The sequence below is a fragment of the Dromaius novaehollandiae genome, chromosome 2 (assembly GCF_036370855.1).
Source record: "Dromaius novaehollandiae isolate bDroNov1 chromosome 2, bDroNov1.hap1, whole genome shotgun sequence".
Lineage (NCBI taxonomy): Eukaryota > Metazoa > Chordata > Aves > Casuariiformes > Dromaiidae > Dromaius > Dromaius novaehollandiae.
In genome coordinates this window covers 61,038,835-61,057,929 of record NC_088099.1, presented here as the reverse complement: position 1 = coordinate 61,057,929, position 19,095 = coordinate 61,038,835, and the positions used below count along the sequence as shown (strand labels likewise).

At 39.5% G+C, this 19,095-nt stretch overlaps 1 protein-coding gene across 1 annotated transcript in view; it reads right to left on the bottom strand.

Moving 5' to 3' along the window:
- The window catches only part of CNTNAP2 (contactin associated protein 2), a 1,147,482-nt gene that overhangs the window by 129,001 nt on the left and 999,386 nt on the right, over nt 1–19,095 (bottom strand). The window contains exon 16 of the mRNA XM_064506638.1: nt 4,713–4,883. Coding sequence (XP_064362708.1) covers nt 4,713–4,883 — 171 coding nt within the window. The remainder of the gene's footprint in view (nt 1–4,712; nt 4,884–19,095) is intronic.

The window sequence follows — 19,095 nt, the reverse complement described above, 5'->3', positions numbered from 1 at the left end:
CAAGTGTGCAGAATACCTTCTTCATTAGAGTAATATGACTGTGTCACTAGGAGAGTTTTCTTGCAAATGGTTTAATTCACGCTGGCTTTCTAGATCAACAGTATGATGGGAATCTGACTACAAAACAGTGGGAGCAGATGCTTCTTCCCAAATTTTCAAGAATATGTCCCTTCCAAATTTTGTTTCCAGGAATATGTCTCTTCCAAAATTTTGTATTTTTCTCAATCAGAAAATTTAAATTTGGTATATTTGACAAACACCTCACAGGCATGAGGCAGTTGTATTTTCATATTCCTAACTCCCCACAGTCTTCAACCCAGATTTCATGAATTTTCAAAACCACACTGTTGCTAATTTGACTAGTCAGATATATCAATATCAAGTTGATATTCAGACAGATTTTAGGTAGCATCTTGCCTGCAGTACAGTTTGCAATTAGGTAGCATTTACAGTGAGGAGTGACTGCAGGTAAGAACTGAATGGGGAGGAGAACTGAAAGTCTTGGAGATTTTGAAAGTGAAATTCTTGCATGTTTTATTTGGCAACATTCAATGCTGAAGCGCTTAAAAAAAAACCCCAAAAAGTTAGGACTGCTTGCGAGCACCTGCAGGATCCATATTGTTGTTGGGTGATATGCAGACTGATATCTCATGAGTGCTAGGTCTGCTCCTAACCTCTGGGGAAGAGCTAAAGGCAAAGGCTGAATTAGGGCAATGGCCAACTGAAACTGGACAGCTGTACTAGTTAGATCTGTAATAACAACACATGCATTTAGCTGATGGGCCACAGCCTATTTCAGTTCACAGAAGTACTACTTACTGCAGCTGACTCCCTATCACATCACAAAGCAAGAGCCAACTCTATTGCACATACACAGTATAGTTATATGGAGAATGCACAGTAAATTTTGTGTGCATTTTTGCATACAGTCTGGTGAAGCAAATGAGGGGCTCTGAGAAAGATGGTGGCTGCTGCCAAAACAACGTTGCAACTTAATGCAACCTTTTTGCACCAGTGGATTGCTTTTATGAAAGGCACTGAAAAAAAATTGTCCGAGGTCATTACCCTGGCAGGCTTTGTAGACTGCAGGTTACATACCTCTGGGTCCTAAATGGCAGAGCAAACTTAAAAGAGGAAAAACGGACCATGGTAGGGGGTGTAATACAAGTGACAAAATGAAAAAAAAGTGTTTTCACAGGAGGACTGAGTTTTAAATTAAACCCTCCTAAAAATGTGTTAAAATGTCCTAAAAGAAAAAAAAACATATTTTTTCTCTCATTTTTCTCAACATTTTTAAATTCAAAAAGTTCTGGAAATTTTGATCCAAGATGTATGGCTACTGGAAGCACTGCATTACAGAAAAATTTACACTTTACCCAACTACCTCCTTTCTAAGCCTAGCTGTTGCCAGCTGACCAGCCAGCTGTAAAAATAATGGGGTTCTGTAGATTTACTGGGGTATGTAAAAACTGAGGCTTAAGATCATTCTAAATCTCTGCCAACTGTTCCATGAATGGTGACAAGTAAAAGCCTGCAAGAGGAACTGCATGATAAATGGGCTAACCAAAAACTTCAGTCAAATTCATAGTAGCATTTTATCACTGTGTTCTTCATGACAGTCCTTGTCAGCTGTGTGGAAAAGCTGTTTCTAGAGAAACTGGAGAAACACTTTCTTCCCTTCTTTCTTGTTTTCCCCCTCTCAAAGATGGCAGTCCAGGGTTTTCTTGAAGGACCATGAAGGCACTCGCTATACTGCAGGAGTCTCCCTCATTTTCTATAAATCTAGAGTATTAGAAAATAATCTGTGAAGTTATTAGACCTTAAGAAGCTCCAGGACAGCACACCAATAAAATATTTTAATGAGCGTTCCTAGTGACAACGCTTGTGCTCAGAATAAACCATGCATTAGGAAACCCCTTTCCAAAGACTTGAATTTAAGATTCTTCATAGACCAAATGATTTGTTTCCCTGATTTATTTACCAAGTACAGCAAGCCAATTAAAATACTGGATACTTTTAAAGCTCTCAATTCCTGGTCTATAGTGCTAAACTCATGCTTTCCTAACCATATATTACAGGCATATACAGGTATTTCATAGGCAAGGGAAGCAGAAAAAAGAATTTGAACTGCCTGCCTCTAGAACACTGATTTCAACATTTGCCTTTTGTGGTTGTAAAATTTAAAGAAATCAAGTAAAGCTTTTGTAAGAAGCCACTCTTCAATAGGAATTGTACATACATAAGAAGGCAAAGAACAGACAACAGCACCACACCCACTGCTAAAGAAAAGAAGACAAGTCTGTGGCATCTTCCAATAAATGCAATAACAGCCATTGCGCAAAAACCTTTAATATTAAATTGGTGGTAGCGGTTCTACTAAAGAATTTGACGGGTTAGCTAGAAAGCATTTGCCAAAGGAAACCTTCTTCAGGTTTTAAGGGTAATTCTGCAATTACTATACTGACTTTACTTATTTTTCTATTAAGAAACAAAAAAAAATCACATATTAATTTTTATGGCACTTCTGCAAGGGGAAGCAAATGCTTTTAGTAAGCAGAAAAGTCTATAGTAAGCCATGTAAGTAACTTCTGATATCCAGAAATTTTGCTTTTCATTCAAACAAATACCAACAAAACATAAATGAAGATTAGAATTAAAAAAAATGAATATGAAATCTCCATTTAAAATCCTTTAAATAAACGTGTAATTTTTTGAGGTGTGACTGGTAGAACATTCCAGTCTTAAAAATTTTCTCTTTATTTTCTGAAGCTCAGGAAATTTCAAGTCTAGTTTGCAGGAAACTGGAAAGAAAGGGTACAGTGAATACAACTGTATTCAAATGAACTGTTCCATACTTCTTAGAAGACACAGTCAGCATAGTTTTAATCAAGAGTTTATTACACAGCAATAGTATGTTTGACCTTTATAGACTGTTTTTGCAGATATGTTTCAATTTCTGCAGTAATTTGTATGAGAATTTATAATTTAAAGCTTAGATTCAGGACGTGAGGTTGTACTTGAATTGAGGCATATGCCAAGCCACAGCAAAATCTGCAGGTTTTAAGCATAGCCTTAAAGTTAATGATCTGGGCAAGGATGCATTAAGCAGACTCTTACATGCTTTTTTTCAACTGGTGTATCTACTCAGTGACTTGCTTGAGCATGAGTATTATTTAAACTGTCAAGTTCAAAAGAATTAGTCACCTTCGAGTCACCTTTATTCACTGCTATTATCAGTTTTACACCAAGTTAAGAGCATGGCTGGGCTGATATCTGATGTGGTTGAGGACACCTTCCATACAGGAGAAGAATAAGGAGCTCTGGAGACGCCCACCTCAACTGAGTTAAGCACTGCTGAAATCCTCATTGACATAAAAAAAAATAATAGCCACTTTATTATTAAAGGACCGAGCCCATTTATAAACAAACCTATTCCCTCTCATCCAATAAGACCTATTTTGATTTGCACCGAGTTGTGGATTACAGAAAATTGGGATTAGCAACATCATCTTTTGGAAAGACTGAAAGAAGCTGCTACCCACTTGGAACTTGGTACTTTATTTTTACCCAGAAGGCAAATTTAGTTACATTTCAAAAGAGCTTGCTAGTGTTTTCTAAATTCCCGCACTCTAGTTTGTGTGTTCAGACTTCAGAAAGCATTGAAAAGCCATTTCGTTTTGAACATGTGCACGTAAACTGCACTGTATCTGCATAAAAAATAGATTATTTGGGATATGCAAAGAATTTCTTCTCTATCAGTATTAGTGACTTTGGATGCTCGCTTTTGTGCATAAATATTTAGAGCTACGACCTTGCGCTCCACGAGCAGCTCCTTGCAGTGAACAGAACCAAAACTTGTTTTAACGGCGCTGGAGTGCAGGGAGGGAGTTTGCAGCGTTCATGAAATTGTGGTGTTTTAATGGGCCACTAGAGGGCTGCAATAACATCTGCACAGATTACAGCCATCTTGTCACTGCTCCCATTTATGTCACGGCAAACTGGATCGAGGGAGAACAAAGGAGACATAAAACACTTATCCCCCTAATGCAACTGCTTCGATTTCACTAGGCAGAATTCTGATACTGCTGAGAATTTTGGCACCTTCTTCTCAACATTTGCCCTTGGGCTATTCAAAATGGTTTAAATAATAAAACTAACTAACTTGCCTCCTGATAGCATTACGGCCTCTTTTTTTTGGATCAGCGATTTCATTAACAGATAATGTGAATTAAGATTTATTGCTATGAAACTTTTCAGGGATTTTAAACATCACCCGCAAGTTTTCAGCTCTCTGGCTCCTTTCAGTACTGATTAGTACGGCCTCCTTCCCTCCCTGACCCCCCCCACACATTTGCCAAACAACTGTGGGATAAAATACAAAAACACAAACAGCTGCAGACGCACACTTCAAAGAAATAAATTTGGTATATAATTTTGAAAAATTCTTTGAGATCTCTGTCATTTTTATACCCGATGTTACAAGTTCCATCTTTCTTGCTATTTCTCCTCTTGATAAAAACCACAAGTGCACTTAAAGTGCTCTTCCCATGTAAGGCAGCTTGAAAACAATCCAAATGGCTTGACTGGGAGGTTTTTCTCCTGAATTTACTGAGCTTATGCACTTTGCTGAACGATACACATTTCTTCAAATCTATTATCTGACACAAACCTGCTCCAGGTTGCAAGAGAAGTGCTGGAAAGCACATACTTACATTTCAGCTCCAGTTTGATGAAGTCCGTGTTCCCCAGGTTCTCAAGAAACACTCCGTCGGAGGCTGATGTTTTGAAGTAGAAAGAGATGTCGGCGCTGGTTTCCCCTTGGAACGTGGAGAAGTGCAGGTAGGAGGAGGAAGTAATGAAAGAAGCAGCATTCCAGTAGTTCCCTATGGAGATGGGATAGACAGAAAATATACACATTTCAGTGCTCCCTGGAAGCTGTCAAAAATTTGAAGCTTTTAATGTCAATATATGTTTCAGTACTGTCTACAGTGAAAAAAAAATACACCCTTGATTCTACTATCTACTTTTTGTTTTGATGGAGGCGGCCTGTTAGGTTTCAAAAAGTTAAGAATGCATTAACAGTTCATATATTTTCAAGTTCCTAATTTATGATATTCAGTCATATATAAACATGTTGTTGAGAGAAGGCTTCAATACAGTAAAGTTACTCCAGAACTCTAAGCATGTAGGAGTAGCACTGAAGACATGGGAGATCAAGCACATGGGCAAAACACTGACTTGGTGACTATGTCACCTCAGGCACATTTCATATTCATACACTGCCTTGTGTATAATTTATCTGCCTTCAAATTTACTCTATACAACTGCATCCATTTCTCCTGAAAATGCAGCCACGTTTGTTACAAATCTATTAATATATAGCACAGAAAACAATTTGATAAATGAAGTTAAGCAATATGGACAGAATGAATATATACCACACAGCCCCCTAATACATTTCCAGTGGAGAAACTCAATTATTAATAATATTCAAGGATTATAGCAATCCTTTTGCTAGCAAGGCAGTCAACATTCTGTGCAAGGGAGTGTTGTTATGTGACAACGAAAAAAAATCGTAAGGTATAGATGATATGGTAAGTCCAACGAGAGGGTGAAACAGCTAATTCTACTTTCACCAGAATGCATATGTATCCGGATTCAGAAATTCATTAAAGTATCACTCCTTAACTCACCATAGCTGAGTGTTTAGTATTCCAACTAACAAACACAGTAAGAAACTACTTCCCATTCCAGCCCAAACTCCCTAAGATCAGTTTTCCATTATTTGATTACCAAACTAGATGATAACACAATTATTTCTTTGGGTAGCACTGGCTGAATACAAATGAACATACTGAAGCTCCAGAAGCTTTAACAGTGGTTATATAACAACACTGGCCCACATCCAGCAGTCAGAAGCGTTATAATTTGTGTAATCTCTTAATGTCTATTCAAATTGAAATTGAACATCTGAATTAATAGAATAAGGCTTTAGGTTTCAATACATAAATACTATTTCCTTCCACATTTCTGTTCCATCCCCTCCCTTTAACTCTGCCTCTCTCAAGAATGCAGAATGAGTGGGTTTGAACAAAGAAGCAGCTTTCCATCTTATTTTAATGAATCCCAGGAGGAAAGCTGTAACTGAGACTGTGGGTGTGGAGGCACACATGGTGGTGGTGAAAAGCCGACCAAATGGGCTTGGTGCAGTGGAAAGGCATGTTTGTAACACACTGAGATATATAACTCTGTGAGTTAATCAGGCTATGTCAGATGGTTTTCAATGAAAATATCATTTGGCATGTATTACTATTTACCCTATTTAGACAAACCGGTAATATCCAGACTGAATATTAATAATGATTTCTAAAAAAATGCCAATAATCTTAATATCATAAAAGAGCTTGGGCAAAAAATATCTGTTAATTAATTACAAAGTCTTTCTCTGAAAACATACCCAGTGGTTTGGCAACACAGATAAACATGCCTAGAATTCTGTTTTCACATATTAGGGTTGGTTACGGTGTAAGTGCACGTGTGATTTGGCTGTTGTCTCACTTGGAGCATGGGATCCAGATGGAATCTGGATTAACATGCCAAATATTAATACAAACACTGTATACACTTTCCCACTCGCAAATGTAATTGCACCTCTCCACCGCCTGCTCCTGCGAGTTTGAGATACGCTGGACATCAGCAGACCTAAAAAAAGTTTTGTTCCACTTGCTGAATTAACTCACATGAAATAAACAGAGCTTAGGAAAAAAGTCAAGAATATATTCATGCAATCCTTGTTAAAGACCTAATGTTGAATAACTTTGTAGAAATGCATAAAGCTCTTCATAAATTAAATAAATATTTTAGTCTCCTCACTTTACATGCTCTGAATATTACCGAAGTTATAAACCTAAAATATGTGGAACATATGACCTGCAGAGCTATATTCAGCTTCCACACAGTTTAACCATGTGGGACACAACAGAAGTGAGAGCAGAAGTGGGAAAGGTGGCCATGTATTTTGGGGGTCTACATATATTGTCAACATATTGCTAATCTAATTAATAGCAAAGGAATCAGATTAGGCCCTAGGAACTCAGTGCAAGGTATCAAAAAGTGTGCTGTAATCCAGTAAATAATTAATGAAGGTGAATAATAGTAGTTAAATAATTACATGTGTTTAATTTTAAGCGCTCAGGAGGGAGGTGTGAAACTTGCTGGCTGTAGGAAGCCATATGTCTTCATCTACGGGAGAGCGGCAACAGCAAGGAACCTGCTCCAAAACCCAAGTGCTAAGGGAGACAAAACACCGTTCGGGGAGGAAGGCTCCCCAGCAACCTCGCTGCCTCAGCGAGCGTGAGCAGGGTGAGCATGCAGCGGCACCGCCGACCAGCACGGTCACGGCCGGCTCTGTTGTCACGCACCAGCCCTCCCGCCGGCATGCTCCTGCCGCCAGGCGCTGCGCGCAAGCCCCGCGCTCCAGCAGTGCTCAAGCCGTCGGCAAGCCCCACGCGGCTCGAGGCCTCCAGGTTAGCTGCCCGGTCTTAAATAATCACATTCACTAGCACATTGACTAGGGCTTTGCTGAAGGCATCGTATTTTTATTTTGTTGTGTGTAGTCCTAGCATGACAGGACCCTACTCCCTTAACTAAAGCGTGTGTAAACTACTGCAGTGCACTGCAGTAAAATCTATTGTTATTATTAATGCAATAAAACAAATAAGAGTGGGAGCTGCTATATGAAACAAGCTGTTTGTTTTGTAGTATTTCATTTATGACTTGTTTATTTATCCTACAAACATCCCAGCATTATATGTAGTCTAACACAGAGTCAATCTGCAGTGCTGGGAGTCTCTGGGTTAAATTCTTAACCACAAAGCTGAATAACCAAAGCACAGGTTTTTCCTTTATATTAAATGTTTCTTTATGAGATTTTCAGTTGTATCTGACCATGCCTCTTTATATAATTACAGGATAAAATTTCATTTTCTTAGCTTTTCTAAGGTAAAATGCAGTTTGGAAAAGCCTTTCGAGCTGGTATTGCTTGTGGTTTTATCCAACAGGGTCCTGGTATATGGCTAAGACTTCTAACCAGCACTACAGCACACTCGCAAGGAGGACTAACTACTGCTACCAATTACAACTACAGGACCACATAGGCTGATGGGGTCCGTATTAACATTCATGTCTCGATTTTGTTGAAACAAAGTCAATCAATTTTTATTTAGTGCTATGTCTAGTCTACTGAAGAGGTTCGTCATTAAGGAAAGATTTAACATTTCTTTTGAAACGCTGTGATTTGACTCTCTGCAGAAAGCCTTGGCTGCAGATACTACTTGGAGAGGATAAATAAAAACAGTGCAGGCTGAATGGGAAAACTTGCAGCTTGAGAGGAACATTTTCAAAGACTATGCATAACAAACTCCTATAACGATAAAAATCTCTGAAGTGCTTGCATTTTTTTATGGTATACATTCATCCTAAATCATTTCCAGGGAAAAAAAGACATTATAATAAGAGGACAATGGGAATGTTCTGCTAAACATATATAATAATTTTTATCATAAAATGCTATCACTTGATAAGAAAGGGGCTGCCTAAGGAAACTGTGAATACAATCCCACTGTACACACCACTGCTGTTGTTGCTTGCCAGGAGCCTCAGTGTATGGGAATGCCTCAAAGTATATGTCAATGATGTAAAAATAAGGATGGTTTTATATTGCAAACACATGTTTCTTTGGCACATTGTCATACTCCTTTCTTCAAATGGTTTCAACATATGGATCCTACAGTCATTTTTCTCTTGGCTTAGGCTGAACAAACACTAGATGGAAGAAAATGGGAATACGACTTAAAATACAGACCTGCTCTGACAGCAGGTATATCAAACCAGTAAGACAGGAAAGGATTTTATTTAGAAGGAAGACACTAAATGCTAAGTTATTATTCCATCTTATTAATAATTATTATGTAATAATTAATGTCTAAAAGTAGCTGAACATTACAAAACTCTATGCTTATGGGATATGATTAAGAAAGACTTGCAGGAGTTTGGGAAAATGTTCTGGTCTATAAGAAAGCTGCTCAACCTAGGAGGGATAGGCTTATTAACAGATGCAGTAGGCTTGGAGACATTAAGCTGAGGAAGGCAGAGGGCTTCTGTTTTGAAGGCAGGAAAGAAAAGGAGGTGCTCAGAGATACACCATCCCCTCCTTTCCCCTTCCCCCCTCCAGCTAGTAAAAACACCACAGAAGATAAGGAGGACTTTCACTGTACAGTGTAGTCTGAAACACCACCACCTAATTTTATTTTCTTATTTGTAACCTCATTTATAATTCTCTAATCAAGATCACAGCTCTGTTGTACTAAATCTGTCTTCGTTTTAAGTTTGCTTAGTGTTTAAATTTGACTTAAACAGATTAAACAGGCACAGGGCATGCTGCTGTCATGGAAGCATGAATCTAAATAAATCACGATTCCAGGCAAGCTTTTTCAGTTGTTTGCAACCCAAGACAAATGTGCAGATCCCCAAAATTGGACTGTGCTTCTCACTAAGTTGCAAGGGTGGCGACCAATGGCAGAAAGCCTTAGGATACAGGGTCTGCAGAGGCAGGCAAGGGAGCAGCTGCCCACAGCAATAAAGGAAATTCTCTCATGGATGTCTGTCTGCATCCAGACAGGGGTCACAGTGGTAGTTGTGCTAGAGGTGCTTCAAGGGATCACGTAACTCTTTTGTGATTCTGTTTTCAATTTGTGTCAAGGATGCTCACACCTCTGGTTAACTGCTGTGGAAATTAAAATCCAACTCATTAAGCCCCTGCAAAACAGCCTTACCTCCTTCTCATTAGCTTTGCTAACCCTGAGTTACTGTGTTCTTTCCAATTTTTATGGTACAAAGCATCTCTTCTGCTGCTCCATAAAGACTCCATCGCAGACAGAATGCTGTAGTATAATTACAGAGGTATGAGTTTTACAAGCAGGATAGTCCACAGCCACAAGAAATCACTGAGACTACAAACAGAGACTAATGAGAAGGGATAACTTAAATTCCAGGTAAAAAGCTGAATAAAGACTTCAAGACATTTTCCATGAAGTCTGACCTGAGGGAGGGGGAAGGAGATAGTTGCCATAGTACTGAAAGGGACAAATGCACCTCTTGTTGAGTTATGCAAAATCAAGAGACATCTTTTTACGTGTGGTAGCACCATAACGTGATACCACAGAGTCACAGGGCTCATAGCAATCAGCCTTTCAGCTTCTTCCTTGCAGTATTTTTGTCCAGAATTCCCTTGCAAGCTCCCATCAATATCTTCTTTCTTAGCATGATTGAAATTCATGCTTTAACACCATCAATTTTCCTTTTACATTTAAACCCCATTGAAATGGATAATGGCAATAGCAGAACTGTAAAAGACATCAGTGCTTTTAGCCCTGCTAGGCAATAGCACTAGAGAACGAATGCTGCAGTGTCAGGCAGCCCTTATGTATTACGATAGACCAAAAACCTGCAGGGCCCTCATCTGCAGCAAAACAGATTTTCTATCAAAACCATTATGTGAATAAAATGTAAGAACAGTTTCCTATTTCAGAGAAGATGGATGTGTGAATGGAAAACTGCTCTGTGCCACAAAGTAATGGATTGAGATTATCCATACAATTATACTCAACAAATCAAGTTTTTTCTCCTTTCTTCTTTTTTCATGCTGGGAAAGAGGAATCTACACATGCACCATTCAGAGCAGTTTGAGTGACTGTACAGCAACAATCATGGCTTTGAGACAAGGTTTCAGATCTGCATCTGGAGATCTGGAATTTGGCCCCATGAAATCTAAATTCTCTGTTGGGTTTCTAAACTCTAGCTTCTTAGAGACTGTGAAACTAAATCTGTCAATGAAATGAGCGGAGAAAAGAAGGAAAGATATTCCAATCATCACAAGTTAACCAGAAACCAAAACAAACAGTGATTCTCACACTGAGTTGTACCTTATTTTGAAAGGTCTAACCAGAACCTTGAAGGGAGTCGGGTCCTTTTCTGTTACACTGAAATTCCATTTATGGGCAAAATGGAAACACACCCAATACATAAACTAAGAACCTGTTAGTATAAATACAATCTTAACAGTCTAATCAGATAATTATTACTAGTCTAGCTGTAATTTTTACAGAAAAAGAGAGAAAACAGAGAATCTTACTATTACAGAAAAACATCTCTGTAATCCTAATAACTCAGTTGAAATTGTTCTACACACACTTCCTTTCAGCTACCCTTTCTCTGGTGCTATGCTCACCATTCCACTGCCCCCTGGGCCCCAAGGTCAAAGGCACCAACCTTAGCAGGACTGGGAGCACAGCTTCAGTCTGAGCAGGGTCAGGGGCTATGGGTAGTCCTCAGTATCCCAAGTCCTTTGCTGGGAGGAATATGATGTCAATGGAAGAAGACTTCATCACGCTTGACATCATTTTTAGGTTTGCTAACATATATTTACACCTCTGCTCTGTCTACGTTGGTCTGCAACTCCACATCACATCCAAATTTACTACATATGGTGAGTTTTATGGATGTTATTTGTTCTCTTTGGTACCCTTGAAACTGGTTTTGCCCAGCTCCAGGTCTGCATTTCTTTAACTGACCACTGGGGAGTTGCTTATAACCGTGGGGTTCCCAGTGCCAGCCTGTGCCCCATCTCTTCTCATCCCATAGTTGTACTCCTCTACACGCACCCTGTGCCCTCACATTTCAAGGTACCTGCTATCATACAGGACCTGTATTCCTCTACGCTGCGTCCTTATGTTAGAGTCACCAATATCTCATTCTGCACAGAGTAACTGCTTGTTATTACTACCGCTGCAAAAATTATATTATGGTTATACCATATGAACATGAGCAACAGCAAAACAAAATAGGCACAGCCACCTCATTAGAGTTGCAGTTAAACCAAACAAAAACAGAACTTCAGCCAGGTCAAGAAAAGCTGAAACAGAGCAATCCTGAGAAGCCTCAGTCCTGTGGCCTTGCAAACTCAGTACAATATCCGTGGCCTGATACTAGCAATGGCAATATTGTATTTGCTAGGCTGCAGGGTACCAATTCATCATCAACAATGTGGCATATTTCCTTTTGAAAGGAAGCATGTAAATTACTGCTTAATTTAAAATTATGATGGTCGTGTCTTGATTTACTTAATCCAGGCCTGAATCAAGAAAAAAACCCTAAACTGAATTGCTACACAAGATGCAGACTTATTAGCAGAAAAATCCTTTGACAACACACAAGAAAAATAATCCCCAAGTCAACAGATGAAGAGTGCATTAACACTGCATAACAGCAAAGCTGAATTACACACTTTCAGGCTGAATAAAAATATAGGTTAGATTTCAATTTTCAAGATAAAACTAGCTCTAAATCTTTCAACAAAGTAACAAATGGCTGCAAGTCCAGTGTAAAACCTGCTGAGAATATCAACATATCTAAAGATGAGTTCAGAGTTAGCAAAACAGAAAAATTAGCTCTGCTGTTGTGACTGTGACATTAAAGACAATCCACATTTTACAGGATAAACAGTAGGCATAACCTAGGTTTTAGAGAAAAATGATCCTTGAAATAGTCGGGCTTAAATCTAGAATGCTGTAAAATAATGCATTTTGGCCTCTTCTAACTAAAACGGGTTCCTTCTAAAGAGCAAAAGTGTTAAAAATTCAGTGAAATGGATGGAAATTAGTGGAACTGGAAAGAGAGCCCACCTTTCTTGGTCAGATTTTTAGGAAGCTCACAGATATCCAGTTTCAAAACCAGAAAGACATCAGTATGTCCAGATGCAGGCAAACAACAAACTACACTGAACTGAACAGCACTCCTGTTATATTCTATTGTCTCGGTGTAAGTGAACAGCTTAAACATACATTATTATTTATGCATATCAATATGTTAGCAAACCAGGGTCTTCTTGTTTTCCTCTTGATACAGTACTTATTTTCATATCTCTTCAGGGACAGCACTGTCAAAGGTCAGTCATGTAATATCACATAAAGATAACCACCCTTCCCTTACATTCCCTCTTCCTCTGCCCCCTGGCTGCTCTCCTGCCCTGAAAAGAAACTCTCAAAGCAGGACAGAGAAGAATAAAGAACCAGTTAATGACAGATTCAAATCTGCTTTTTCTGGGAATCTGAATGACATGAAAGGGTTAGCCAAAAATCAACTCAGAGCTTCGTCTCTCCTGAGCTCACCTTGTCATTTCTGATTTCGTTACTGAGTTTCTAGCAGAACAGTTGAACCTGCAAAATGTCCTTTCTCTCCCATTTGTTAAGTGGAGAAAGCCAGCTGCTGCGAGCGGTGAGGCAATGGGATCTGGGGAATCGGGTGGCAGCAAAGAGGATTACTCCAGCTGCATCTAAAAATGGATGTGCTCTGCAGCAAGGGAGCAACAGGTCCTGCCTCAGAATGGGGCTGATTGGCTGTTCTAAAAGGAGGGTCATGACTCAGTGGAAAGCTCAAACACTCATAGGACGGAAGGAAACATGTCTATAGTCTTCGTATGAGTAGCACAAGAGCAATTCAATCCATAACTATTTATCAAGAGAAGTATATAAATAGCAGAGACTGAAAATTAATTTTGCAGATGAAACCCTTCCTGTCAGGGTTTTATTTTTTTTCCCCAAATGATGAATAATTACGTGATTTCTTTGGCTTTCATTTACATTTATTATTCTGGTTATATTTTTATCGAGCAAAAGCAGTCTCTTCCGATAAGTGCATAATCTGCATTATTTCTTTTAAGACACATCATGGTGCACAGGCATATTCTCCAGCTTCAATGGCAATGGGTGTTGTTTGACCTGTTTGTCCCCTTGGGACAGAGGAAGTTAGAAAGATCATGCCAAGGTTTAGCACTATTTATATTTTCACTGACTATGCAATGGTATTAGCAGCCTTTCCTGCATGAAAAGAAAAGCTGCAGGTTACCAAACCAGTAGTTTGTCCAATCTGTTCTGTTCTACTCTACTCTACTCTATTCTGTACCAGTCCAGTCCAGTCCATTCTTGCTCTTTCCCCTTTATTCTCGTTCTTCTCTACTTGATTCTACTCCCAGTGACATCTAAATCAATTGCTCAAATAACTGAAGGAGCAAACATTTTCAGTTTCCAATCCACTGAGCCAACAGACAAATTTATGGTTAAAATACGATCAGTTGCCGGGTCATTTGTTTTTTGCCCTGCCAAAAGCAAGATGGTAAACCAAAGCCTAGCCTCTATCCTCGTAAGTTTCTAGCTCTGCATTTTCCACTTTTCTTACCGCTTTTTTTAGATTATAAAATGAATGCCAGTGGGAATTTTTGTCTCTCCTCCCTTTCCCTCCAAGCATCCATGCATCTACAAACTTGGGCTTAAAACAAAATGAGACTTTTTTAAAATCGGCTGATAATTTATCCATAGACTAGTGCAATCTAGTAGCTAGACTCATCTTTCTCCCATGTTATCACATAAATAGGATGCACCTCAAAAATGAATAAAACATAATAGGAGAATTGTTTGACAAATTTTACTTCAGAACACTGTAAAAACAAGGTTACTCTTTAAAATGGATAGGACTATACTCAGCTACCAATTATAGATGTAAATCAGGAATTGGCATACTGACATTGACAGCATTTAGTCCTGCTACCACTTGAATATACCACTGCTATAACATCTCTTCAGCTCATCCAAACCTCTTTGACCTTATAAACACATTTTCTCTGACATTACTGCAGATGAAGAGATAGATGATTGGAATTAGAAGTCTGGAAAAAAAGATCTGTACAAACACAAAGCTTTGAAGGAGTTTTAAAATCTGTGTGCAGATTGCCCTGCTTAGGCTTTATCATAACAAGCATGGCCTTTCTTAAAGGAAATGGACACAAAGCCTAAAGCCAACTGTACTTTTTGCCTTCGGTCCTACAAGTATTGCTGCTGAGTAGTTTAAGAGACCAGCCTCTCAAAGTAAAGGATTAAACCCTTTCTCCTGTTATCATGGGTTTTAATCTTGTGGGAAAGGGAAATCAAAATGATTGAGAAGGCAACACAGAGAGTCACACCTAGTCATGGAGGGCAATAACCAAGCATAGAAAGTTTTAGATATTGACATGATCTGATGCTACTTCTCTTCAAAGGTGGCTTAATTTCAGGCTTCTGCATAAAAAGTAGCCAGACTTTGAGCAAGTTTTCCGGGTTCGCTGCCAGCAACCTCACAACTGAGTGCTACTACCAGCCCTTCAGAAAGGTAAAAGCAGGCAAAACGCAAAAAAGAAGTTCTTCTTCCCTGTCCTTCTTGTAAGCTGGCATGTGGATATGCTTGTTAGAGAGAGAGATCCACTCCAAATCCTAGATTTTACCTTAATGAATATAAATACTCTGGCCCTGGTTCAGCAAGGGGCTTAAAAATAGCCCTATCTGTCTGAAAGTAAAACGCTGCTAGCCAAATATGTCAGTATTTTGATAGATTGTGGTTTGTACAAAAAAGCTTGAGGAAGAGAATGTGGTGCCTGCATTAATGACCACTGTCCAGTTTGGCCCTCAAATAACTACTGCCAGCTGCCAAAGAGAGGGCCAGGAAGGGAGACAAACTCAGGAGCCCAGAACAGTAAAAACAAATGGCCAAATAAAAAACCCGGGCACAGAACATTAGCTTTTGCAGGGAGAATAATTCACATCAGCAAATGCGTATTCTGAAGCAGAGCTGATGACCCTGTCTTGATGCTTTTGTTTCTCCCCTTCTTGCTCCCAATTTTGTCGTGTTGTGAAGCTGTCTCCTGTCTAACTTCCTTCATTACCCATACCGATTCCAGATCTTGCCCTTTTATTTACTGTTGCATCACATCCCTTGGGCACATACATCCCAGGGAATATGCCAACAGAATTTCATGAGCAAGCACCAAAGTAAAAAATTGAAACTCATTTCTCGTCTTTCTATTCATAAATAATGATTGCTGTGCCCCTTTTGTCAACCCTTTTTCTTCAGCCTCAGTGATAACTATCTCCTGCTTTAAAAGTTGTCAGATGACACTGAATCACTTGAAAAACTCTAGTTTTTCACAGAATTTGAAATGCAATGTTAGAAAGTAGCTGAAAATGAGCAAGCTTTCATGTGGCTAAACAAAAGTCAATCCATTGCTTTATTGGCTGCTTGGAAAGGTTGCTAAAAGTTAGCCGGCTGTCGCTCTCTTCCCAGCAATCTTCTGCTTACTACTAGCTGCTTAGTTACTGATTTCTCCAACTTGTCACAGGCTACTACAACACCAATTAAATGAAGAACAGCAAATTGTTGGAAACCAATGCTTTGCAACAGCATTTATCTGGTACTTACGTTATCCACAGTGCTTTTGTTACAGGCCTGTAATTTTCAGTTCATATGTAACCAACTCAGCTCCAGAGGCAACTTGAGACAAAAACGCTTCTTTCTGCACCACCTATGTTGCTGACTCTATGCCTATTTTTCTGATCGCTATCATGCAAGAAGTGTGAACACTTGACTCTGGATAGTTAAGTTGACCATATCTGCTATGCAGCGTTGCTAACTTTTTTTTTTGTTGTTTGTTTGTTCCTTTTTTTATAGCCTTGCTACTACTTCTCGTGCCTCTGCTGGATTACTACACATCTGGAGAGGTGTCATCTTATCTTTTTGATCCACAGAACTGCTATTAGGTAGTGACACAGGGAACTAAGTTACTTCTCTGAGCAGCCTGACTCCACTTGCTGGCTCTAGGAGCAGTGGCTCATACAACTCTGTGACTGGTATACTTGGCAGCAGTATATCAGTGTAGATTAATTTTGTATTAGGCAGCCTGCAGAGCCTAAAAGAGACCTAATAATGTGCTGTCTCAAATACATGAAGCAGTTCTTCATGTTCTGAATATGAAAGCACAGGCTAATACTGACCTCTCTGTGTATTACAGTAATGAAAGGAAAATGGTGTGAGAGAAGAGACTGTGAGGATATTAGCCCATCTGCACTGCATCTGAAGCAATTACAAAGAGATAACTTAGGCCTTTGCCCTGTGCTGTGTCACACACTCTCAGCGTCATGGTTGTGAGACCTTGCAAGCCTGCTCAGTTACTAGGAGTGTCCCCTCATCAAGCATCTCCTTTTTGTGCCTCAGACATCAGTTTCATCACCAAAAGAATAAGCACGTACAAATATTACTTTAGCGACCACAGTGAAGTGAAAGACAGCCTAAAATTCCATCCTGATTTTGCTTCACAAAAGACTCAAAGAGATGCTGCTCGACACTTTTGAGGCCAAATTTGGTATGTGCAGCCACAACTCTATAGCTAGTTCTCCATAAGTGTTTGCAATAAATAATCCAATCTTAATCAGCATGGGATATAATAACTCTTATTAAATCTAAATTGAATGCATGTTAGGGAGCTTAAATTTCTAGTATTGCCCAATACAAACTGCCAGAAGCAGCAGCTTCCAACCCATTACTCAAAGTTTTATCGCCACACTCAAACTGACCCGCTAAATGACTGTCTTGGGTAACACACGATGCCATAAAATTAAACACTGATTTATTGCTTAAATAAAAGACATCAGAGATCATCAGGGTGTTAAACATCAGGGCTGACTTGTTTTGCAAACCATATTTAATAGCAGACCCAGCTGGTACGCCTTAAATGGAACTCAAACAAATAAACAACCTTTTTTTCTAAATAAAGGCAGACAAAGGCTAAAAGGGGCTACAGGCTGTCTAGAGTATGGGTTTTCAAATTTTTTTCATAACATGGATTGCATGATAATAGAATGAATATATCCACCGCTGTCACTGGTGATTGAAAATATCATATCTGTAGTAAACAAAACCATTATTTATACAGATCACCTCCTGGGACCAGTCGTTTAAGAAAATGTCCTGCTGTTGTCTTACTACTTTCAGTTCACTGTCTGCTCTTCTTTATCACTTCTGATTTGTGCCAGCTTTCCTAGTCAGACTGGTGACTGATAACACTCTTTTTAAAGTTAAGTGCAACACTCCCATTGATGTCAGACAGAATACAAGCAGGAACTACAACACTTTCTGTTTTACTGCTGTTTTATTTTTATTCCCTCCTCCTAAAGTTTGTGTGGAATTGTGGCAGATTCAAGCCTCATTCCTCCATCTACTCTGTATTTGAGAAGCAAGAAGGATACATGCAATCACAGCACTGCTGCAAGGTAATTCATTTTTCTCCAAGCGTGGGAAGTTAATGATGATCCTAATCAATCAAGCTGGGGTTTCAGAGGGCTTGCAAGGTCCGGATAGGTGACCCCCAAAATGTCTCCGTGCTGAACTTCTATTCTGTTGTATGACTGCAAACTTCGGCAAACTTGCAGCATTCATGTTGCTTTGCTCTGACATCATCTATAAAACTGATCTAGCGCAGTTCTTTAAAAGAACAACCGCTGGATGGCAGCACGGTACAAGTTTTAGTAAGGGGAGACAAAAAAGCAGGACAGCAGTTTTGCCTTTGTATCTAAGGAAGAATCAACATATAGTTTAGCTTTTTAGATCAATTATTTCTCATCTGTTTGAATAGCAGAAGAATGGCTAACATACATTTATCTGATACACCAGATTTCCAAACTGCGTATGCCATTCTTGATGAACTTGTTTCAAGTGTCCTGTGTGCAACCCGCAACTCCAATGACTGAGAGGATGCAGACAGCTAGTGGGGTTTGCAGCCCTATGTTCACCTTGCGTAAGGAAAGCAACAGGGAATAGCCAGGTGGCTTCCTGAACAGGCTCAACCTTGGCCTCCTCACTGCTTCTGGGGTTGTCTGGAGCCAGTCTCTCTGTTGCTATTTGTCCCTCTCTGCAGCTCTGTCGGCGCATTGCTCTGCAGCACGTTCATATCCCCCTGAGCGCCCGTGGCCCTCAGAGGAACTGCTTATCGGTTTCTCTTTTTTGTGCTTTAGCAATGAAAGCCTGCACTCCCTGGCGCTGTCAGTCAAGCTTATGCTGGTTGCTTGGCAGTCTTTTAAAGGCAAGAGGTATTCCTAAAAGCCTTTAGGCCTGGGCTCTGAGGCTGAGGAATCTGGCACGGAGAGCTTGAAGCCTGCTGAGTTGTCTCCTGTGATCGTC